Source organism: Hordeum vulgare, chromosome 3H (assembly GCF_904849725.1).
Source record: "Hordeum vulgare subsp. vulgare chromosome 3H, MorexV3_pseudomolecules_assembly, whole genome shotgun sequence".
Classification (NCBI taxonomy): Eukaryota; Viridiplantae; Streptophyta; class Magnoliopsida; order Poales; family Poaceae; genus Hordeum; species Hordeum vulgare.
Genome location: NC_058520.1, coordinates 606,405,916 through 606,431,183, shown reverse-complemented (window position 1 = coordinate 606,431,183; position 25,268 = coordinate 606,405,916). Strand labels below are relative to the sequence as shown.

Below are 25,268 nucleotides of genomic sequence, written 5' to 3'. Positions count from 1 at the left end.
GCATTTTCCTTTCGGGTAAAAAATGCATTTCAAGGAACACAATAAGCATGATTATATACCATGCCATAGTAATGCAACAGGGAGACAGAGTTTTTGCGACGCTCAACCTGCGTCTTTCCGGGGTTTTTTCCTTTTATTCACTTGATCCTACTAAGCCGGCCTCGATCCGGTTTACCCGCGCCATCCCACGGACGGTATCGTGGCCAACGTCTACGGCATGATCTCTAGGAAAGAGTAAACGAAGATCCTAACTTGCCGCTGCACGAACAAGGCGTGCGTCTGGCATTACACTTATTTCAGATAAGCTACAGTAAACGTGACAAGCTAGTTACAGGAACATCTAGATTAACATAACATTCTCCCCTTTAAGCTTGATGTCCTGGAATCACCATGCTCATGCCAATCTTCTCCTTCAGTTCCTGGAAGCGAAACCTTGCCAATGGCTTTGTGAGAATATCTGCATGTTGCTCATTAGTTCTCACATGCTCTACCTCCAGTTTGCCATCTTCTACACAGTTTCTGACAAAATGGTAGCGCACATCAATGTGTTTGCTTCTCTCATGAAGCACAGGGTTCTTGCACAAGGAGATAGCTGACTGGTTGTCAATTCTGACTCTGAACTTGACACTTCTTTCTCCCAGTAGTTCCTTCAACAGTCGTGCTAACCAGACCCCTTGACTTGCTGCAGCTGCTGCAGCTATGTACTCAACCTCACATGATGACTGTGCAACTATTCTTTGCTTCTGTGAGACCCATGATACAGGACTGTTCCCAAAATAAAACAGCACGCCGCTGGTGCTCTTTCTATCATCAATATCACCAGCATGGTCGCTGTCACTGTATCCCAACAGAATTGGTCTGCTTGCATCTCTCCTGTAGCTGCAACCTAGATTGACAGTACCCTTCAAGTATCTCAGGATGTGCCTCACTGCCATCATGTGTTCTTTCGTGGGCTTCTCCATGTACCTACTAACATAACCTACTGAAAAATTCAGATCAGGTCTGGTATGTAGAAGATATCTGAGGCTGCCCACTACACTTCTGTATTCAGTTGAGTCCACTGATTCAGATTTACTATCCTTGCTAAGCTTCAATCTTGGCTCCATTGGAATATGGGTTGGGTTGCAATTAGCCATACCCATTTTCTCCAAAATCCTAGATGCATAACCAGACTGACAGAGTGTGATTCCCTCGTCAGTTTGCTTTACCTCTATTCCCAAGTAATAGCTCAGCAGTCCAAGGTCAGTCATACTGAACTTTGATCTCATTTGTCTCTTGAACTCATCAATGGCTTGGCTGTCACTTCCGGTGATCACCAAGTCGTCCACATAGACACCCACTATGAGCACTGTTTCTTTCAGCTTCTTGCGGTACAAGCCAGATTCTGAAGGACACCGTTCGAAGCCAAGTTCTGACAGTGTTCTGTCCAGCTTGAAGTTCCATGCTCTAGGCGCCTGTCGAAGACCGTACAGTGCTTTCTTCAGTTTGTACACTTTGTTGGCCTGTCCCTTCACTTCAAACCCTGGGAGCTGGCTCACATACACTTCCTCGGCCAAATCACCATTTAGAAAGGCAGATTTAACATCCATCTGGTGGATTTTCCAGGCAAACTGAGCAGCAAGTGCAATCAGGAGTTTTACTGATTCAAGGCGAGCTACTGGAGCGAACACCTCATCGAAATCTATCCCCTGCCGTTGCACATACCCTTTGGCTACTAGTCTTGCTTTGTGTTTCACAATTTCTCCACTAGGTTTTCTCTTTAGTTTATAAACCCACTTCAGGCCAATAGGTCGGTGTCCCCTAGGCAATTCACAGAGATCCCATGTCTTGTTATCTTGAATTGCTGCTAGTTCTTCTTTCATGGCTTGTCTCCAGCATTCTTCCTTTACTGCATCGAGATGGCTAGAGGGTTCTTCCAAACCCAATAGACACAACCCACTGTACTCTGCCTCATCTGGCTCGTCTTCTTCATAGAAGTCTGTCAGCAACCGTTTGCCTTGTGGACCCTGTGAAGGCTCAGAGTATGGTGTTGCAGATGCTGTCTGATCGCTAGAAGATGTTGCCACCGGAGTTGAGAGTGGGAGCGGCAACTGAACAGGTTTTCCATCTCCAGCCTGTCGTGTCTTCACTCCCAGCCTTGGTTCTGCTGCAGCCGACATTTCTCCTGCCTTTGCTATCACTGCAGGAGTTTCAGGTGAATTCTCTGCTGTGTGTTCCCCTGAACCTTGTTGTCTCTGTTCTGGATACAGCACTACTAGTGGCTCCTGATCACCAGTCTGCGATGAACCAGGCGAGCTCCAGTCCCATGGCCGGTCCTCCTCGAACACGACATCGCGAGCCACCACTAGCTTCCTGGTCTCTGGATCATACAGGCGGTATGCTTTGGACCCTGTTTCATACCCGATCATGACCATCTGTTTGCTGCGGTCTGCCAGCTTGGTTTGGCCAGGTCCAATCTTCTTCACATGGGCTGTGCTGCCAAACGTTCTCAGGTGGTGCACTGATGGTTTCCTTCCATGCCACGCCTCATATGGAGTCATGCCCTTCACACTTTTCGTTGGAGCACGATTCAGCAGATATACAGCTGTACTCATTGCTTCTCCCCAAAACTTGGCCGGCATTCCCATGCTCTTAAGCAAGCTCCTCGCCATGTTCACGACAGTCTGGTTTCGGCGTTCTACGACTCCATTTTGCTGTGGAGTGTAGGGAGCCGTTCTGAAATGCTTGATGCCCCTGGCTTCACAATACTCGACAAATTCGACTGAGTTGAATTCACCTCCTCTGTCCGTTCGCAGACCTTTCAGTCTCAGATTTTTCTCGAGTTCAGCTGCTGCTTGCACCTTTTTGATTGCTGTTAGTGCTTCATCCTTGCTGCGCAGTAACACAATCCACATGTACCGTGAGCAGTCATCTACCAGCAATAGGAAGTACTCCTTTCCTGCAGGTGTAGTCGGTGATATTGGCCCACAGAGGTCACCATGCCAAAGCTCCATTGGCAGCTCTGCTCGGTACTGCGCCTGAGCAGGAAACGGAAGACGTTTCTGCTTTGCAACCATACATCCGTCACAAATCTGCTCGACTTGCTTGAACTGAGGCATTCCGTTCACCATCCCTTCTGTAGACAAAGAACCCAATGATCTGAAGTTCAAGTGTCCATATCTCATGTGCCACAGCCAGGCATTCTCTGTCGCATGGTTGAGTAAGCACACAGGGTGCGTTTGCTCAATATTCAGGATGTACATGCGGCTCCTAGTCCGTGGCACTCTGGCGAGAACATTTCTTTGTCTGTCCCACAGTGTCATGATGCCATTCTCCCCTGAATATTTGCACCCGTTCTCCTCCAACTGACCAAGACTAATGATGTTACTCTTGAGTTTTGGAATGAGGTACACATCGGACAACACACGATGTTCGCCATTCAGGCACTGCATCAGAATTGCACCACGACCACATATCTCAACTGAGGATCCATCCCCAAATTTCACCCTTCCTTTGATTGAGTGATCCAGTTCAGCAAACTTGTCAGGATCTCCAGTCATGTGGTTACTAGCCCCTGTATCTAAATACCAGGAGGCATCTCGGGAACCGGTGAATTTAGGAACCACCTTCTCCTCATTCAGGAAAACTTGCTCTGACAGAGTGTCGCTCAACTGGACTATTTCACATGTTTCCAGCATCAGCAACGTTGGATCTTCTTCTTCCTTCTCTGTCAGGTTTGCCTTTTCCTTCTTTGGCTCGGGGCAATCAGACTGGAAATGCCCCTTCTCGTTGCAATTGTAGCATCTGACTTTGGCAATGTCGAACTTCCCTTTCTTCTTCTGCTTGCCACGGTCACCATATGTACCCTTGCTGTCCTTCGTGCGATCGGTCTTTCCTCCCGACTTCTGACCGGAAGAGGAACCAGAACCGCCGGCACCGCTGTTCTTCTTGTTCTGCATGAGCTGCTCCAACGCTCGGGTCATGAGCATGAGCTGATCCTCCTTGGCGCCACCGCTGCGACGCCGCCCACGCTGTCCGCTCTCGAACGCTGACAACCTCCCGAGGGCCTCAGAGACCGACATGGTCTCCATGTCGCCCCATTGCTCTATGGTGTTGACTACGTCTGCAAATCTTTCGGGCACAGCATTGAACAGAACATCTATAACAGCCTCATCACTGATTTTCTCACCTAGCGTGCGGATCTCCGCGACGAGCGTGGTCAGCTTCTGACCGAACGCCGTCACTGACTTGCCGTCGTCCATCTGCAGCCGATCGAGCTGGCGCTTCAGCTGTTTGACTCGAGCCTTCTTGACGCGGTCCTCGCCGACCCGCATCTGCCGGATCGCCTCCCACGCCTCCGCCTCCGTCTCGTATTCCGCGATGGCCATGACCATGGCATCGGGGAGCGACTGCGAGAGCGCGGTGAATGCATCCTCGTCCTTGGCCTGGTCGTAGTCGCTCTTGCCGTCGACCGCTGTCCAGCACCCGAGGGTGCGCATGATGATGCGCATCTTCACCGACCACACCCCGTAGTTAGAGTCGGTGAGCTGGGGGTAGTGTACCGGTACCCCGCCGCGCGACGATGCCCTGGCTGCGGTCGCGCCTCCGCTCGCGCTTGCGTCGAGCTCGTCCGTCTTGCCCGGCGGCTTGGCACCAATCTTCGACATCGCAGCCTGATCCGCAACGCCCACGCCACCAATTCCTCCGCCACCAAAACGCCTCCAACCCTAGTGCTCTGAATACCAAATGACAGATCCTAGACCTAGACTCAATGCGATTTTGTGGATTGGTGGAAAACTTACAAACGCTCGCTCTGAACTTTTCTCCTACTGACGACGAACACACGACAGACAGTTTACAGGGAGACAGAGTTTTTGCGACGCTCAACCTGCGTCTTTCCGGGGTTTTTTCCTTTTATTCACTTGATCCTACTAAGCCGGCCTCGATCCGGTTTACCCGCGCCATCCCACGGACGGTATCGTGGCCAACGTCTACGGCATGATCTCTAGGAAAGAGTAAACGAAGATCCTAACTTGCCGCTGCACGAACAAGGCGTGCGTCTGGCATTACACTTATTTCAGATAAGCTACAGTAAACGTGACAAGCTAGTTACAGGAACATCTAGATTAACATAACAAATGATCATGGCAATATCATGACCTGATGAGCTCTTTGGTAGCAGGGGAATCAACACTATATATATGCAAGCGGCAGCTTATATACCACAACACGATGCATATATGGAGGTCCTCTGCTGGGTGGGTGAAACAGTCCATACTCCACAGTTTTGTTTCTGAGATATTAGAGTAAACCAATATAAAGAGCACATTTTACTTCACAATATTTGTGAACCTATGCTCCTGGGTTGTCACGTCCTCATGGTCGAATGCGTTGAGTGCGGTGCACTTGCTCTACTCAATCACAATTACTTGTCTTTGAGCAGCCACCAATCAAAGTGCTTCCCTATTAGTTTCCCCATGGGCAACATGGGTACTTCAAGACCAATGTCAACTTCATCAGCGCAAACAAGGCGATATGTTGTATGAGGATGTTCCAGTGGTACTTCTGAGTTGGTAGGCTATTTTGTTGTGCGTGGTGGTTGATGATACCAGGTTTTCGCTCCACAGTATATCGTTCCTGATGACAGACGTAGATGGTGGGTTTCCTGGTATTGTCACGAGCTCGCTTCTTTCCTTTCCCTTCTTTCTATTTCTGATCCGAAAGACAGTGTATTTCTGTTATGATAAAATGGAAATGGGAGGAGCCCGGTTCGGAAAAAAAAAATCAGCGCAAACAACGAAATGCATATGGAAACCAAAAAAATCAACGAAAACAACGAAATGCATATGGAAACCTCTTGTGTTTCTGAGCAGCAGTGAAACTCTCAGAGAACTTACACATCACAAGCATGGTTTACGAGGAACATCGAAATGCATGCACATAGCACGCTGCATCCTCCAACATTCATTTTACTATCATTGAAAAGAAGGCGTTCAGGGTTTACGCATTACAAAACATGCCATGGTCGAACAGAAAGATGAAAAATAATATTTTTACAGTACCAAGATGAAAAATAGTACACATGTAAGTCGTACGTGATTTATTCCTAAACATAGTCAACTTCATTTGATAGAGGTTCCATCATGCATGCAGCCGTGAGCCGTCCAACAGAATTAGGCTGCGTTTCCAGTTCCAGCAAAACCATGCCGACTGTAGGGGAACATAGTCGCTGATCGGATCGAATTAGGCCTTTCATAAGTCTTAAGACTTTTTTAAGTCCTAACTTATAAGTCATAAGTCCCTACCTGTTTGTTTACACGGACTTATAAGTCTCGAGTCCCTACCTGTTTGTTTACAGGGACTTATAAGTCTCGAGTCCCTACCTGCGTGCGTCCTAGAGGGAGAGGGCTCTCCGTCCCCGAAGGCCGACAAGGTGGTGGTGTTTTCCTCGAACACTTCTTCAGCGGGTTCGGGTTGCCGGCGAGCAACTTCTTCAACTGTTTCTTGGTTCACTACGACCTACAGCTGCATCACCTTGCGGCGAACGTCGTGTTGCAACTGGCCCCGTACGTCTCGCTGTGCGAGGGATTCTTGGGGATAGAGCCGTGCCTCGATCTATGGCGCCAATTCTTCTACTTCAAGCAGCAGTCTGTGTCAGACGGGACCCCCCAGGGCAAAAAGATGTCTGACTGGGGCAGAGCCCTTGTCCATCACTGAGCCGCGTCCGGCTTCCCGAAGCTCCCCCTGCAGAACTCTGTGAAGAAATGGCAGAAAGTCTTCTTCTATGTGAAGAATGTCGATCTCAAAAATGACTGCATCAACCTGCCGTCCTTCGCCATTGTCCACGATGGTCCAACTATTACTACTAGAGGATGTCAGCCGATCAGCTTTTACCTTCCGATTATCCCAAGTTCGACCGTTAGTGACATTTCTATTGTTTGGTACACTATCACTATAACATGAGAGATGTTAGAGATATATTTGATACTTAGAAATTGCTCGGAATTAGATAGTACTCCCTCTATCTGAAATTACTTGTCGCAGAAATGGATAAAGATGGATGTATGTAGAACTAAAATATATCTAGAAACATATATTCCTATGACAAGTATTTTTAAACGGCTTTGTCTAAAAAAAAATAGGCACTGCATTACGTTGATTTTCTTTTGTTTCTATGTGCGTAGCATATATTCCCCCGCCTGAGATCTTGTTTGCGTTGGGTGAATACGATTGGACAAACGAGCTGCTAGTAGTGTTCTTGCTGATGGCAACGCACTGGATCCTGTGATTAGCAAACGCATTTACTATTACTAGTGGAACCTCGGTATTGAAAATTTGAACAACGGGGATGTAGCTCAAATGGTAGAGCGCCCGCTTTGCATGCGGGAGGCACGGGGTTCGATCCCCCGCATCTCCATTAATCATTTTTTCCCGTTGGTGTCGATCTGTTGGGCTGTAATAGTTTACTTGACCAATTTGACTCTCAATTCTTTTTAGCGCCCACACGATGCGGCCCGTTTATCCATTATGTATAGTAAAAAAAATAACAACGACAGACGTAGTATAATCATGTTGACGTAAATCGCCTACGCGTGGCCATCCATGCGCAATCATGTTGACCTATTGTCCCGGTTCGTGAGGGCCATTTGTTCCGGTTTTCGAACCGGGACTAAAGTGTCGGTACTAATGTCCTAAACCTTTAGTCCCGGTTCTTGCATAAACCGGGACAGATGGGCCTCCACGTGGCTGGCACGCGTGAGCATCTCACGTGCTGGGGGTTTTGTTTTTTTTTGAAAGGGGAGGGAAGGGTTTGGGGGTTTTGGAGGGTTAATTTAGGTGTTTCATATACTGTGTTGGCATGCTAATTAATAGAGAGAAGTGTCATTTCTTATCTCCGTGCTTGATCGACACTACGTACTATACGTATAGACAGGACTACACACGCTAGCTAGTTAAGCAAATGAAGAAAACAGAAGATCGTTATGAACAGATGCATACAAAGAGAAGTGATATCGACCACCTCTCCTTCTCTGAGAGATTGGTCGAACAACAAGTTCTCGTATATCTATCCGACGCTACTGGCTACATATATACAATATAAGTATATTTTACAATATAATCTCCTAATTAAAATTGAACCATGCAGGGTCCACATAGTATTCTCCGTCTTTAGCGATCACGTGGTCAAGAAAGAATGCCGCCAATTCCTCTTGAATTCCTCGCATACGATCTGGTGCTAGGAGTTCATTTCGCATCCGAAATATCTAATTTAAAGAAGGGGGTCAATACATATATATGAATAAATGAAACTGAACACAAATGATGGTAATAAAATAAAATTGTGAATATAATTATTTACGCACTTCATATTATTTCTCGGAGTAGCCCCGCTCACAGGTCGTGTGGCGGATGGACTCATAAATGTAGTATCCACAGTAATTAGTCCCTTCTTCCTGCCACAGCCACTTTACAAGAAAAAGAGGTCAATCAAACTGATAATTAGCAAGCATGCTAAATGGTATTGATGAAACTAGCGCTTGAATCACTAGGAGATGCATGGAACATATATGTTACTATAGTACTTACTTTCGGGTGTCTCAACTACAGCTTCTTTGACAGTCCCGGAGTTTTTGAGGTGAATTTACTACAAACCCTGCCAGACAAAAAAAACAATTACTTGATATCAGGAAATGAACAAATTGAAGTTGCCGATATGGTGCGATAATGATAGATTTAACTTACTTCTCTAGAATTTCAATCATGTCTGCGTACTTCTTGGGATCTTTTCGTCTCGAGTCTAAGACGGTTACCAGTCCCTGCTCAAGCGTAATCTCTAGGAGACTATAGTGGAACCTGCGCACGCATGCATAACTCATCAATTACATTACTATAACCTCGACTAATAAGGGAAACCGAATGTGCACAAGACAGTAACACTCACTCGAAGTTGTAAGGGAAGAGTATTATAGCTTTGTTTTGATTTAATATAAACGATTGTAGCAGCTTGGCCTCGGTATCTTTGACCTGAAATTTATCCATATATGCATGTATGAGATTTGTGTTAATGAACCCAATATCACCGATTTGTCTTTTCTTCAATTCGGCGATCTTCAATCTGCATAATATAGTGAGAATAATTAAAGATACATCCAATGAAAGAACTGACCTATATATAGACTTAATGACAAAAGTAGTACTACTTACAGGGAGTAGCAAGTGATAATTGACTTATCGAGGGCCTTTAGATTGAAAAACTTGAAGAACTCCTCAAATGGAACATTCAACAGATCAATTCCAACGAGGTCATGCTCCTCTTTAACTCTGAGCGTCAAAATATTCCTCCCCCCAGACTCTCTGCAGGTTTTCATATACCAATCATGGAATCTTCGCATCATCGTTGTTAGAGATTTTTCATATTTGACGAGAGGCTTCCCGTACACGTATTTGTGTTCGTCCACCTACAAGTAATCAAAATGTGCATCGTCGGGCGGGTAATCTCCAAGATCGTTATAACCGGGCACCATCACGCCCGGATGATTCGCAACGACGCTAGACACCTGGAGCGGGGGGAACAATTGGTTCGGTTGTTCGCCGAGCTGGGCAACTTTTCTCCCAGCTCGTAGTTTTGCTAACCTTTGATCACTGATAGTACTTCCCGACCGCTCCGCTTCGATAAATGACATTGTAAGAATGCGCTCATAGTTGCCTTTCGCCGGATACTTTGGTGGTTTCTTCAGGGCAGCCAGAGTACGCTTTGCTTTTACCGGATCTATCTTCTCCTCCGGAGGTGGATGTTTTTTTGCTTTCACCCCTTCAAAGAAGTTCTTCACTTCGGCTTCCACGATCTTCGTGATTTCCTCCTGGCTCCTCTCTTATGGTAACTTCTCTGGAGTCTTCAGAGAAGGACCGTATCTGTATTGCCTGCCTCTGCCTGTAGTGCTAGATGCCGGAGCATACGGAGCGGCTGCGGCTGTCTTTCCTTTCTTATGAGGCGAAGCAGAAGGATGACGCGTCGGAGGAGCCGGAGCGGCGGCGGGTCTCTTCCGCCCTTGTTGACGAGGCGGAGAAGGAGGAGGCAGCTGGCTGCTCGGGCGCGCCGGCGCAGGAGGCGGAGTGCCGCCACGCGCCGGAGAAGGAGGCTGAGTGCCCTGATCACTTGCCGGAGGATGCGGAGGAGGAGGTGGAGTGCTCTCACTCGTCGTCGGAGGAGGAGGAGGCGGAGGCGTCCACTTCGGAAGGTTGATGAGCTCCTTCCGCCATAGCCATGTAGTCTTCAGAGAAGAACCCAGCCGAATCTCCCCTTCACCCGTAGGGTGGTCAAGCTCAAGGTCCTCAAATCCATCCGTTATTTGATCCACCATCACCCTAGCATATCCTTCTGAAATCGGCTGGCGGTGGTAGGTTGAGCCAGGTTCATTAGGTATAACAGAGCCAACAACCGCCTTGACTTTAAATGTCATCCATCATGTCATAAGGTGGCAAAGTTGAGACTCTCTGATAGCATCCACGGGGTAGCCCGTGAAGACAGGCTCCAGCTGCTGAGTCTACTCGGTAGAAAGCACGCTGCTTCTCCGCTGAGATGGCGGGGTAGCTTCAGGGGAAGCTTCGACGTGTCGTTTGCTGCGATCTTCTTCTCGTTCCTCTAGCCCTTGTACCCTTTCGTGCAGCGCCTGTAGTTGGCTATGCTCCACTTTCTTCCTCCTCTCGTGGGTTTTGTAACCCCCTGCATCCGGAAACCCAACGTTCCACGGAAGGGAGCCTGGCGTGCCTCGTGTCCGTCCATGGTGCTCAGGATTCCCGAGGGCCATTGTGAGCTCGTCCTTCTCTCTGTCTAGAACGAACGTCGTACCTTGCTGTGATGCGGCGATATAGTGCCGAAGCTTCGTGACGGGTATTCTCAGTTGCTCTTTCGTCCAAACGCACTTCCCTGATACAGGGTCCAAGGATCCGGCAACCCCGAAGAACCAAGTCCGGCAACGGTATGGCCATCTCAATGTCTCTGGTTCGACCCCTTTAGCAATCAAGTCATTCTCAGCCTTGTCCCACAAAGGTCGGGCTTTGAGGTAACCACCTGACCCCGTGCGATGGTGATGCTTCTTCTTCGCAGCATTTTTCTTGTTTGTCACTGACATCTTCTTACTCTTTTCTGATGTATTGTGCGCCACAAATGCGGGCCATTGATCTCTGATCTTCTCAAAACGGCCGGTGAATTCTGGTGTCTTTTCTTTGTCGACAAACGTTTTCAGCTCATTCTTCCAGCTCCTGAATAGTTCTGCCATCTTCTTAAGAGCATGAGACTTGATCAATTCCTCTTTAACTGGCTTCTCTGGATCCTCCTCTAGCGGTAGGGTGAAATTTTCCTTAAGCGTTGTCCAAAGATCTTCTTTGTGCATATCGGAGACATAAGACGTCGGCACCTCAGGGTCTTCCTTCTTTGGTTTTAACCATTGCTGGATACTGATCGGGATCTTGTCCCTATCAAGAACCCTGCACTGAGCACGAAATGCAATCCTTGTCCGGATGGGTTCAATCGGCTTGCCATCGCGTGCGATTGCTGTGATCTCAAACCATTCATCCGAGCGCAACTTTTTCTTCGGACCTCGTTTCTTTATCGAAGTTGAGCTCGATCCGGAGGGCTAGAGAAAAAAGAAGAAAGACGAGAGTTAATTAATATGTGTACATATGAACACAATGAATGCATCAATTAACTAGTCAGCACAAGCTTAACTAATATATATATACCTGGCCGGACTCGGTTCGGTCACCGAAGCCGTCATCACGGTCTCCTTCTTGTACCTCCATTGGGTCACCGGAGCCATAATGTAACATAGCCCTCTTCTTGTACCGGCATTAATGGGTCACCGGAGCCATCATGAACATAGCCCTCTTCTTCACCCGGTCCTTCCTGACCATCGGTGTCTCTGAGAAACGACGCAACGACAACACTTCCTTGTGCGATTATCTCCCCCAACATCGCTTCTGTTGCTTCGTCTCGGGAGTGATCCATAGTTTCTGCAAATATTTACAACACGTCAATTATTATTCAAACATGGTACAGATGGATATATATTAGTGGCAAACATAGAACTAGCTAGCTAATCACAATAAGGAATCATGTTAGTGGCCTCGACGCTGCTTCTCTAGGGTTTGGGTGGCCTAGACAACGCTTCAAGGGTTTGGGGTGGCCTCGACACAAGGCTTCAAGGGTTTGGGGTGGCCTCGACGACAACGCTCTTTTAACTTGGTAAATTTGGGTGGCCTCGAGAGAGTTTGTCGAGTAGGGGCACGGCGGGAGGGGGTAGGAGACCAACATCGTTTTTTCTCTAGGGTTTGGGTGTCCTCGAGAGTTTTGGTCGAGCGAGAGGGCCGAGGGGGGTGCTCCCGTGGTATAAGTTATCACGGTCGAGAGTGGGTATATATATCGACCGCCCCTCATGTCGAAGTTATCCAGTTTTTGCTATAAGCCTCTCTACTTTCTCGCACATGCTATGTGGGTGAAATGATGATACCATGCCAACTTGGAACCTTTTCAGAGTTCATTTCAAATGCTTTTCAATTTCATGGTCTTAATGGCAAAAAGAATTATCATAAAATAAAATAAATAAGTAATTAGAAACAAAAAAATAAAAAATAAGTATTTTGTTGTAAGGAGAAACAAAACAAAATAAGCTAACTAAAAAAATAAACAAAACAAAAATAATGGAAAAAAATAAAAAATAGATGTTCCTCTCCACGTTGTAGCCGCGGCGGAGCTTATAAACAGGCTCGGAAGCCCTTCGCTTGGCGAGGTGGGACTAAACATTCAACCGCACCACGGCTGTGGCAGGCAACCGGTACCAATGCAATAAATAAATAAAACAAAAAAGAAAACAAAAAATTTGGGAAAAAAATAAAAAATTGCCACCAACTGGGCCACCACGGCTTGAATACGACTAGAAACCCATCCATGGGCCAGGATTCAGGCCCGCGGTAGCCGAGAAGGCCCATCAGGCAAAGCATTAGCAAGTAGTCCCGTAAGCCTGCAGTGGAGAGGAGCTCGAGAGGGGTGCGGCAGTGGGGCTTATAAACCACTACGCGCCCCTCTCAACTAGCGAGTTGGGACTAAACTTTGGCCGCGACGCGGGCAGCACAGGGGCCTTTGGTACCGGTTCGTGGCACCAACCGGTACCAATGCCCACCCTTTAGTCCCGGTTGGTCTCACCAACCGGGACCAAAGGTCACTTTTCAGCAGCCCAAAGGGCGGGAAGCGGCACCAACCGGGACTAAAGGGGGCATTTGTACCGGTTGGTGCCACGAACCGGTACCAATGGCTTTGCTATATAAGCGAGCTATTGTGAAAATTTCGTCAGTTTCTTCGATTCCTCCGACGACGACGCCACGCTGCCCGAGCTCGCCGTCGTCGCCCCTGCCCCCGACCACGCCGTCGTTGCCCGGCCCGACCACGCCGTCGTCGCCCCTGCCCCCCGACCACATCGCGCGCCCTCGCCGTGCCTCTACCGCGCCCCTACCCGCCCCGTCGACGTCGTCGCCGCCCTTTGCCCTGTCGATCGCTGTCGCCCCTACCCCGACCACGCCGCCGTCGCCGCCCTCTACACCGACGCCGACACCGTGCCTCTCCTTGGTCGGGCTGGCGCCACCCACCCTGTCCTCTCCTTTGTTCATATAAATGATGACTTGTTTTTTGCATTTTTATAAAAATGTATATATGTATGTATGTTCTCTGTGCATATAAAAGTTAGATTTTTAGTACATTTGGGTACATTTTAGGTTAGTTTTATCTATATATGTTCTCTGATTTGGTACATTTTAGTTTAGTTTTATCTATATATGTTCTCTGATTTAGTACATTTTAGGTTAGTTTCATTTTTAGAAAAATTTATATATTTAGGAAAAGAAGGAAGAGCAGGAAGAAGGAAGAAGGAAGAAGAAGAAAAGGTTTTATATATGCAAAAGTTACATTTTTAGAAAAGTATTATATATAGCTAGGAAGATAACGAAGAAGAAGAAAAAGAATGAGAGGAGAAAAAGGAAAATAAGAAGAGGAAGAAAGGAGAAGAAGAGGAGAGGAAGAAGAGGAGAAATAAATAAGAAGAGGAAAAAAGAAGAAAAAGAAGAGTAGAAGAAGAAATGAATAGAGATTTTCTATTTTTTTCTTCTTTCTCCTCTATTCCTTTCTTCTTTTCCTTTTTTTCTTTTTTTTCCTTTGATTGCTTCTCTTCTATTCCTTTCTTCTTCTCCTCTTTTTATTTCTTCTTTTGTCTTCTTATTTTTTATCGGGTATGTCGTTCTCGATATACCCCCTCCCGATCGAACTTCAACACGAGGGGGGGTACCGATATACCCCATCCCCGATAACATTATTTTCCCATGTATATGTATGTCGCGTCGTTGTCGATATAACCCCCTCCCGCATAACTTCGACATGAGGGGCGGTCGATATATATACCCACTCTCGACCGTGATAACTTATACCACGGGAGCACCCCCCCTCGGCCCTCTCGCTCGACCAAAACCCTCGAGGACACCCAAACCCTAGAGAAAAAATGATGTTGGTCTCCAACTCCCTCCCGCCGCGCCCCTACCCGACAAACTCTCTTGGGGCCACCCAAATTTACCAAGTTAAAAGAGCGTTGTCGTCGAGGCCACCCCAAACCGTTGAAGCGTTGTGTCGAGGCCACCCCAAACCCTTGAAGCGTTGTCTAGGCCACCCCAAACCCTAGAGAAGCAGCGTCGAGGCCACTAACATGATTCCTTATTGTGATTAGCTAGCTAGTTCTACGTTTGCCACTAATATATATCCATCTGTACCATGTTTGAATAATAATTGACATGTTGTAAATATTTGCAGAAACTATGGATCACTCCCGAGATGAAGCAATAGAAGCGATGTTGGGGGAGATAATCGCACAAGGAAGTGATGTCGTTGCATCGTTTCTCAGAGACACCGCTGGTCTGGAAGGACCGGGTGAAGAAGAGGGGTATGTTCATGATGGTCTGGAAGGACCTGGTGAAGAAGAGGGCGTTCATGATGATCTGGAAGGACCGGGTGAAGAAGAGGGCGTTCATGACGGCTCCGTTGACCGAACCGAGTCCGGCCAGGTATATATATATTAGTTAGGCCCGTGCTGACTAGTTAATTGATGCATTCATTGTGTTCATATGTACACATATTAATTAACTCTCGTCTTTCTTCTTTTTTCTCTAGCCCTCCGGATCGACCTCAACTTCGGTAAAGAAACGAGGCCCGAAGAAAAAGTTGTGCTCGGATGAAAGGTTTGAGATCACAACAATCGCGCGCGATGGCAAGCCGATTGAACCCATCCGGACAAGGGGTGCATTTCGTGCTCAGTGCAGGGTTCTTGTTAGGGACAAGATCCCGATCAGTATCCAGCAATGGTTAAAGCCAAAGCAGGAAGACCCTGAGGTGCCGACGTCTTATGTCTCCGATAAACAGAAAGAAGATCTTTGGACAACGCTTAAGGGAAATTTCACCCTACCGCCAGAGGAGGATACAGAGAAGCCAGTTAAAGAGGAATTGATCAAGTCTCATGCTCTTAAGAAGATGGCAGAACTATTCAGGAGGTGGAAGAATGAGCTTAAAACGTTTGTCGACAAAGAAGAGACACCAGAATTCACCGGCCGGTTTGAGAAGATCAGAGATCAATGGCCCGCATTTGTGGCCCACAAGACATCGGAAAAGAGTAAGAAGATGTCAGCGACAAACAAGAAAAATGTTGCAAAGAAGAAGCATCACCATCGCACGGGGTCAGCTGGTTACCTCAAAGCCCGACCTTTGTGGGACAAGGCTGAGAATGACCTGATTGCTAAAGGGGTCGAACCAGAGACATTGAGATGGCCAGACCGTTTCCGGACTTGGTTCTTCGGGGTTGACGGAACCTTGGACACTGTATCAGGGGAGTGCGTTTGGACGGAAGAGCAACTGCGAATACCCGTCAGGAAGCTTCAGCACTATATCGCTGCAGCACAGGAAGGGGCATTCATTCCAGACAGAGAGAATGACGAGCTCACAATGGCCCTCGGGAATACTGAGCACCCTGGACGGACACGAGGCATGCCAGGCTCCCTTTCGTGGAAGGCTGGGTTTCCGGACGCACGGGGTTACAAAACCCAGGAGAGGAGGAAGAAAGCGGAGCATAGCCAACTGTAGGCGCTGCACGAAAGGGTACAAGGGCTAGAGGAACGAGAAGCAGATCGCAGCAAACGACCTGCCGAAGCTTCCCCTGAAGCTACCCCGCCATCTCAGCGGAGAAGCAGCATGGCTTCCACCGAGTCAGTTGGAGCCTGTCTTCACGTGCTACCCCGTGGATGCTATCACAGAGTCTCAACATTGCCACCTTATGACGCAATGGATGACATTCAAAGTCAAGGCGGTTGTTGGCTCTGTTATACCTAATGAACCTGGCTCAACCTACCACGGCCAGCCGATTCCAGAAGGATATGCTAGGGTGATGGTGGATCAAATAACGGAAGGATTTGAGGACCTTGAGCTTGACCACCCTACGGGTGAAGGGGAAATTCGGCTGTGTTCTTCTCTGAAGACTCCATGCCTATGGCGGAAGGAGCTCATCCACCTTCCGAACTGGACGACTCCGCCTCCTCCTCCTCCTCCGGCGAGTCAGGGCCCGCCTCCTCCTCCGCCTCCTCCGGCGAGTGATCAGGGCACTCAGCCTCCTTCTCCGGCGCGTGACGGCACTCCGCCTCCTTCTCCGCCTGCGTCGGCGCGCCCGAGCAGCCAGCTGCCTCCTCCTTCTTCGCCTCGTCAACAAGGGCTGAAGAGACCCGCCGCCGCTCCGGCTCCTCCGGCGCGTAGTCCTTCTCCTCCGCCTGGTAAGAAAGGAAAGACAGTCGCAGCCGCTCCGTCTGCTCCGACGTGTAGCAGTACAGCCAGAGGCAGGCAATACAAATACGGTCCTTCTATGAAGCCTCTAGAGAAGTTACCATACGAGAGGAGCCCGAAGGAAAACGAGAAGATCGTGGAAGCCGGAGTGAAGAACTTCTTTGAAGGGGTGAAAGCAAAAAAACATCCACCTACGGAGGAGAAGATAGATCCGATAAAAGCAAAGCGTACTCTGGCTGCCCTGAAGAAACCACCAAAGTCTCGGACGAAAGGCAACTATGAGCGCATTATTACAAAGTCATTTATCGAAGCGCAGCGATCGGGAAGTACTATCAGTGATCAAAGGTTAGCAGAACAACGAGCTGGGAAAAAAGTTGCCCAGCTCGGCGAACAAGCGAACCAATCGTTCCCCCCGCTCAAGGTGTCTAGCGATATCGTCGCTAATCATCCGGGGATCTTGTTGCCCGGTACCAATCCTGTAGATTACCTGCCCGATGATGCACATTTTGATTTATTGGAGGTGGACGAACACAAATACGTGTACGGGAAGCCTCTCGTCAAAGATGAAAGATCGCTAATAACGATGATGCGAAGATTCCATGATTGATACATGAAAACTTGCAAAGAGTCTGGGGGAGTAATATTTTAACGCTGAGAGTTAGAAAGGAGCATGACCTCGTTGGACTTGAACTGTTGATGGTTCCATTTGAGGAGTTCTTCCCCTTTTTCAATCTAAAGACCCTCGATAAATTAATGATCACTTGCTAGTGCCTGTAAGTAGTACTACTTCTGTCATTAAGTCTCTATATATAGGCCAGCTCTTTCATTGCATGTATTTTTAATTATCCTCACTATATTATATGCAGATTGAAGATCGTCGAATTGAAGAAAAGACAAATTGGTGATATTGGGTTCATTAACACAAATCTCGTAGATGCATTTATGATTAAATCTCAGGCCAAAGATACCGAGGCCAACCTGCTACAATCGTTTGTATTGAATCAAAACAAAGCTATAATACTCTTCCCTTACGAATTCCAGTGAGTGTTATGCATATTCGGTTTCCCTTATTAGTCAAGGTTATAGTAATGTAATTGATGAGTTATGCATGCGTGCGCAGCTTTCACTATATTCTCCTAGAGATTAAGCTTGAGTAGGGACTAGTAACCGTCTTAGACTCGACACGAAAAGATCCCAACGAGTATGCGGACATGACTGAAATTCTAGAGAAGTAAGTTAAATCGATCATTATCGCACCATATCGGCAACTTTGTTCATTTCCTGATATCAAGTAGCTGTTTTCTTTGTCTGACAGGGTTTTGAAAAAATTCACCGCAAAAACTCCGGGACTGCCGAAGAAGCTGCAATTTAGACACCCGAAAGTAAGTACTATAGTAGCATGTTCCACGCATCTCCTAGTGATTCAAGCGCTAGTTTCATCAATACCATTTACCATGCTTGCTAATTATCAGTTTGATTGACCTCTATTTCTTGTAAAGTGGTTGTGGCAGGAACCAGGGAATGATTACTGTGGATACTACATTTGCGAGTTCATCCGCCACGTGACCTGTGAGCGGGGCTACTCTGACAAACAATATGACGTGCGTAAATAATAATATTCACAATTTTATTTTATTACCATCATTTGTGTTCAGTTTCATTTACTCATATATATGTATTGACCCCCTTCTTCAAATTAGATATATCGGATGCGGAATGAACTCCTACCAGCAGATCGTATGTGAGGAATTCAAGAGGAATTGGCGGCATTCTTTCTTGACCACGTGATCGCTAAAGACGGAGAATACCATGTGAACCCTAATCAGTTGAATTTTAATTAGGAGATTATATTGTAAGAGATAATTATATTGTATATATGTAGCCAGTAGCGTCGGATAGATATACGAGAACTTGTTGTTCGACCAATCTCTCAAAGAAGGAGAGGTGGTCGATATCACTTCTCTTTGTATGCATATGTTCATGACGATCTTCTGTTTCCTTCATTTGCTTACTAGCTAGCGTGTCTAGTCCTCTCTATGCGTATAGTATGCAGCGTCGACCAAGCACGGAGATAAGAGAGGACACTTCTCTCTATTCATTAGCTAGCTAACACAATATATGAAACACCTAAATTAACCGCCCAAAACCCCCTAACCCCCCCCCCCCCTTTAAAAAAACCCATCACCTGAAATGCTGACGCGTGGATGCCTTTTGGTCCCGGTTGGTGTCACCAACCGGGACTAAAGGCCCCCCTGCCCGGGCTCGCCGCACAGGCCACGTGGAGGCCCATCTGTCTCGGTTCATGTAAGAACCGGGACTAAAGGCCAAGAGCATTAGTAACGACCTTTTAGTCCCAGTTCCGAAACCGGGACAGAAGACCCTTACGAACCAGGACAAAAGGCCCTTTTTCTACTAGTGTGTGTTGCATTAATAGGGCTTTTATCTCACCACATTCCAGTTTTGCAGTGCCCTTATAATGACGAGTGTTTCATTGCAGATTGTGAACCCGCACAACAAGGACATTCCCGACATCCCCGGGCTCGCTCCACCGGTCAGCAGAAGGCTGTTGTCCACCGTAGAGGGCAAGTGAGTATCCACACAACACATGTGTAAAATTCCCGATGAGGCGCCCTTGTGCGGTCGCTTGGAAGTTCCTTGCATCATGCCGCGCACCCTGTTGTAAACTTGTAATGCTGTATGAAGTATCAATGATAATATCTCTTGCTTATTTGCTTGCAGAGTACCCTATGATCAATTTGATCTCGATAGTGCATACATGATATAAACAAATATGGTTCTAGCTTTCCGCCTTATTGCTGTTGTTTCTATTAGTGTTGAAGTGCAAAATTCCTGCCTAAGTCATTTATATGAGTGTGACTTGAGGCGTTAGGTGGTTATGAAGATGGAAATAACATCTACTCAATAATCAATTGTAATGCATGTGTCACTCCTGAATTAGTAGACAAGCATAATGTGGGATTGAATAATCCTTGTCGGTTCCGACTTCTGTTACATTTACATGTTTTATTTATGCAGTATTGAAATGATTAGGTGAGAATAAATGGAGGCAAAATTTACTGTTTTTGGTTTGGGCCATTGCTTGAACTGAACCTTCAGCAGTGCCATGTAAGCTAGGCTGACTTGACATTAGAATGATCGGTGATTTCACACTCGCACTTTGACATGCACTCTGGCATGTCATGCATTTTGACGTGTGTTTAAGAAAAAACTTGCATTTTATTTTTCTCATTTTTTGTGGAAAACTTCAAAAATCAATGGCATAATGATGGATTGGTTTTGAAATTTGTGAGATAGTGCTCCATATATGAGAAGGTTAAAGGAAAGCACTGCTAGAATTTAGAATTTTTAAATTGAGATGTCGCTTTGACTGTTCTGTCGTGTACTACTTATTATTTGAACAATACACTCGCAAATCTCGAATTTGGGGGTACATCTCCTCGCACGCAAGTGGAAGAAATTCCTCGCCCTCAAGTCCAACTAATTCAGGACATTCCTATGTCTAATCTAAATAACTAAAATAAATATTGTTTATGCCTAATCTTACAATGCTACCAGGCGATTCCTGGAGTGCCTAAAATCAAAGATAAGTACAACCCTGCAATGTGGATGCTTGAGGTTAGTTCAGTTGCTGCAGAAGTACGCGTGAGTATGGTTCTTATCAGTTTTCTTTTTGAGAATGGTTAAGCTCGGTTCATATGCATCATGATATTTGTCAGCCATTATTATTTTTCCAATATTGTTCATCATTGCTTGCCTGGCCCGCCCTGTTGTCTCTCCCACTCTGTGTCTGCCCAACAGTCGCACTAGGCCAAGACGAGGACGAAACCCCGGCCAACGTAGGAACGGGAGCAACAGTATGTTCAGCACGGATCCATGATACTAGACTGATGCTTCCTCTATTCAATCAGTATTTTTTTAGTTCAACGAATTTTCAAGGAGCCATTTGCATTCTCAACTGTAATACGTGGGAGATGGTTTTTTTAGTTCACCTCATCGAAAGATAAATGCAGTAATTTTCAGACTACATGATGCATGTTGTTGCAGAAGATATAAGGGAGAAGTAATTGTACTTAAATTCAGATATCTTACATCTTTGTCGCCCCCATCTCCATCGTTCTCGACACCCACTATAATGGAATCGGTGATCCCCATGAGACCCCAAGGTTCCCCCATGCTGCTTCAAAAAACTCAAAATTTTCCTGCTGCACTGACCGTTCTGGCCTTCATAGGGGTCCCTCATGTTAATACAATGCATCTTTTTAGGCTTATTTTCATTAGGCTTAAGTTTCTAATTTCTAGGGTAGCTCATTACTTGTGTATGCTAGATATCCATTGTTTCCATCCCATATTAACTGGTTGACAACCTAATGAATGAGGAAATTTATTTGATTACACGTGTGTTGCACGTGCACTGTTACTAGTATTTGGAAGGTCAAAGTTCCACTTAAAATTAAGATCTTCATGTGGTTTGTTCACAAGGGGGTTATTCTAACAAAGGATAATTTGGCAAAACATAACTGGAAAGGTAATAGATGCAGCTTCTGTCAGAACAATGAAACGATTAAGCACCTCTTTCTTGATTGTCCTATGGCTAAACTTTTATGAGGATCGCTTCTTATTGTTTTCAACATCAAGCCACCTAATAGTTTAAACACATTATTTGGGATGTGGTTAAAGGGGGTTGATGTTAAAACTGCTAAACTTATCCGAGTAAGAACCTGTGCACTTTTATGGGCTACATGGAATTGTAAAAATGACTTGGTATTTAACAAACATCAACATATTCACTTTTTGCAGGTCATTTTCAGGGCTATTGCCTTGATCCGCACATGGTCATTACTCACTCATGTGAAAGCCAGGGAGCCTATGGTTACTGGGTGTGTCCGATGAAAGGCTATCTTCAACCGGTTTCGATGGCGTCATATTAATAGATAGGTGGTTAGTCATCTAGGCCTATGTGCATCCCTGGTTGTGACGCTTTAGATGCCGTGTATCTTTTTCTTTTTCTTTTTTCGTTTCAAATATTTTATACTATTCGATGACTTGAGATCGTTTTCAATATATGACCGCATGCATCCCTCGATGCAGAGGCCGGAGCTACGCCTCCTTTTCTAAAAGAAAAGAAAGCCTTGCATCTCTGTATGAGTGCGACTAATCTTTTTTTTTTCGTTTCTGCAGAATAAGCTTACTCCAGATGTGGAAGATCAGCTGGAGAGAACACCGTTCCAAAGATGGCAACACCGTTAATGTTGATTATTCTTATGCTGCAGTTTCAACTGCATCTGATCGATAGATGTATTGTACAGAGGTCGCGTCAATGAATTCGGATCTGGGAGAGTATGTATTTTACGTCTCTACTTGCAAGGAATAAAATTACCACCATCTAAATAGAGCTCTATCGTGAATGGTTGGGTGTTATGGCCGTCAAAGAAGGTTCAGTGATAGTAACATGTGAATGATTTTGATCAAATCTTGAGCCAGCATAGCTGTAAGTAACTTACATAGGAAAGGTGCAATAATCTAATTGGGGCAAACCAGGTGTCATCTATTTTTGAATCATACACTAATCTGTGGATTACTGAACCAAACTTCAGACAGATGGATAATATATTCTCCTTTTAAATGAAAAACCAGAGACATTTTGATATATTGATTGTCAAGGAAACGAACAGTGTACAACATAACATGCAGATCAAGAACATACTCCCAAAACAGAGGATCAGCCGGGCAATACCTCAACTCCTCAAGGCGATGCTGAATTCAACTGAGTTCGTGGAAGACCAATGCAAGGGATGTACAAAGCAGGACACCAACTCTCCTGCTTGGCAGCTGCGATGTTAGGCTACACGATCACAATTCGAACCCGGCCGAGTGTTCCTTTCGAAATCGGAGCCTTTTAGCTTGCAGTGTTAGATCTTTCTGTCCAACAGCGGTCTTGAGTTAGATCCGTTCAGCTGGCAGTTCTGCATCTTCCTGTCCAACAGCAGTCTTGGCTTTGATCTGCTTAATTGGGAGGATTTTTCTTAGAAAAGGCTTAATTGGGAGGATGGTGTCGCCTCTCCATCTATACGGAGGGTCGGCGATTATTGTGCTTATCTTGTCGTCGATTTCACATGGCTCCAAGCTAATAGCCGTGAGCTGACTGCAAGCGCTTCTCCATTCCCTCAGGTCTCTCTTATTCGACATGGCTCGACCAAGCGTGCATAAGGCTAGGGGCAAGCCTCCGCACTGTGCAACCATCTGCTTATGATACACAACCCAAGTTGCAAGTAAGTCCTGGAGCAATTGTTGCAACAAAAGTGGTATTTTCTAGAATGTAAAAAACTAAATAGCCAGACCTAAACAAAATACACAAGTATTTGATCAGCATACCTTCTTTGCAATATGATGAACTTGAGGATGATCGTCGATGATTCCAATCCCAACCTTGTCTTTGAAGATGCTCCATGCATCCTCTTTTTGCAAACAATGCATCTGGATGATGTTGGTGGCATGACATCCCATAAGGGCACATGCAGCCTGACTCCTTGTCGCGAAGATAATCTTCTGCCGCCTATGCGATAATATTGGCACACCAACAGCCCACCAATTAAGGGGCTCTCTTATGTCATCCAATAATAACAAGAAGCTCTTGTACTGAAGATACTTGAAGATATGTGTGGCTCGGGACAACTCATCTAGTGATGACATCATGGCCAAATCAAAGCCTAGATTGATGGCGATAGCATGTTGCACATTGTTCAACACAGATCCGGTTCCAGCCCCAACAAACATAATGTGGTCGAAGCCACTTTTACCTGTGTAAGAATCACGCACGAGCCTGAGCAGAGTTGTCTTGCCCACCCCTCGCATGCCCCAAATCCCCATCAATAGGGACTGGGTGTCGTTGGCCTCAATGAAACATCCCACCTTCTCAGAGCAGTTTATTTCAGGCAACTCGTCATCTTCTAGGTACTGTGGCTGGTCAGGGAAGATGGTGCGCCGTTGCAGCTGCAACACCTGTCTCTTTGCATCGCTCCGGGGAGATAGATTTTCCTTTTGTGGCAACAAAATATCAATCTCATCATCCCTATTGATGATTGCAGGCCAACCTTCACGGTAGAGTTCCCAAGCCTTTTCTTCGTTGAAGCACTCCATTCGAATGATATTTTCACGGCGACATTTCATCTTGTGACACAAGTACATGTTCCGTGTTGTTAACACAACTTTACGCCATTTTTTGTGTGCCGAACCACTCGGGAGGGAGACCACAACCCTCCCCAGTGGAAAGGGGATGCCCACAACTCCCAAATCAAGATACTCCCACAGTTCATCCAACAGCAATAAGAAGCTTGTATCAGTGAGGTGGTCACGGATGATATTTGCTTGGGAAGTCTCATTGTGCGTTATAGATAGTCCCATACTAGTGGCAATAGCTTCTTGCACCTGACTAACGGTACATCCAATGCCAGCATGAACAAACATAACTTCTAAGGAATGGTGATCATCCTCTGAACGAGAATCACTAATGAGCTTGAGAAGGGATGATTTTCCCACACCACCCATGCCCCAAATCCCCAGCAATCCGTCAGAGTCGTCACCTGTATTCTTAATGAAACCAATCACCTTCTTCATGTAGAAGTTCATTGTTCCCTGCAAATTATCTTCCGGGTGCAGTAAGCTGTCTCCTTGAATGAGGAGACTATTGGCCTTGTTGAGCAGCTGCCGTGCTTTCTTGCCTAAGTAATTCAAGTCACACAGAGCATACGCAACCCCAATGTCTCCCTCATTGTGTTGCAACTCGTCCACACTCTTCAGCCAATAAATGCATTGTTCAGAACAAGGGAGTAGATCCAGATGACGAATGGCCATTTGCATCAGACATAGCTTCGCGACTGCAACAGCAAGATCCTCCACCACGTAGCGATAATAGAATATAACAACAAGAGTATGACCGTAAATGCCAAAAATGGAGCCGAACGTATTCGCAAGGACGTCCCGTGCTACTTCTGGAATCATCCCATACATCCGGATGATAAGCATAACAACAGAAACGAAAATTATGCTCCATCCTACTAGGTAAACCATTCCTGTAGTCGTCCCATACATGCTGTTGATGAGTATGAGAGTAAGAACGAAAATGATGACCCACACTGCTGGGTTCATCTTCTTCAAACTGCTTGATTCTCTTCTCTCTCCTCTCAACATTCGCGCCTCGTCGACTTCAAAGGGCTTCATCTTCTTCAAACTGCTTGATGCTCAGAGCGTTCATACATTGGCATAGGCCAAAGCGCCGAACAAAGCATTCTGCAATCAAATAAGCAGATTGGCAAGCTTGGACAGAGGAGGCGTGGGAATTTTGCGAGAAAAAAGGGACAACTAAAGAGACGTATATGCAAGAAGGAAGGCAGGTAATACTTACGTGCATCAG

The 25,268-nt window shown here is 46.3% G+C and overlaps 1 protein-coding gene and 1 non-coding gene across 2 annotated transcripts; one reads left to right on the top strand and one right to left on the bottom strand.

Annotated features, from left to right (window-relative positions):
• Nucleotides 1-7,323: 7,323 nt before the first annotated feature.
• TRNAA-UGC lies at nt 7,324-7,396 on the top strand. Its single transcript has one exon. It is a non-coding gene; the product is annotated as a tRNA-Ala (tRNA).
• Nucleotides 7,397-22,798: 15,402 nt separating this feature from the next.
• On the bottom strand, nt 22,799-24,865 carry LOC123442235 (probable disease resistance protein At5g43740). Its single transcript, XM_045118285.1, has 2 exons — nt 23,231-24,865; nt 22,799-23,098 (listed from the first exon to the last, which is right to left on the bottom strand). The coding sequence occupies exons 1-2, from the start codon at nt 24,863-24,865 to the stop codon at nt 22,799-22,801; spliced, it is 1,935 nt and encodes a 644-aa protein (XP_044974220.1).
• Nucleotides 24,866-25,268: the final 403 nt, after the last annotated feature.

Coding starts and splice junctions, on each gene's coding strand:
- LOC123442235 (XM_045118285.1), bottom strand. CDS start 24,865: ATGTATGGGATGATTCCAGAAGTAGCACGGGACGTCCTTGCGAATACG. Junction 23,099..23,230: donor TTCATCATATTGCAAAGAAG/GTATGCTGATCA, acceptor TATCATAAGCAG/ATGGTTGCACAGTGCGGAGG.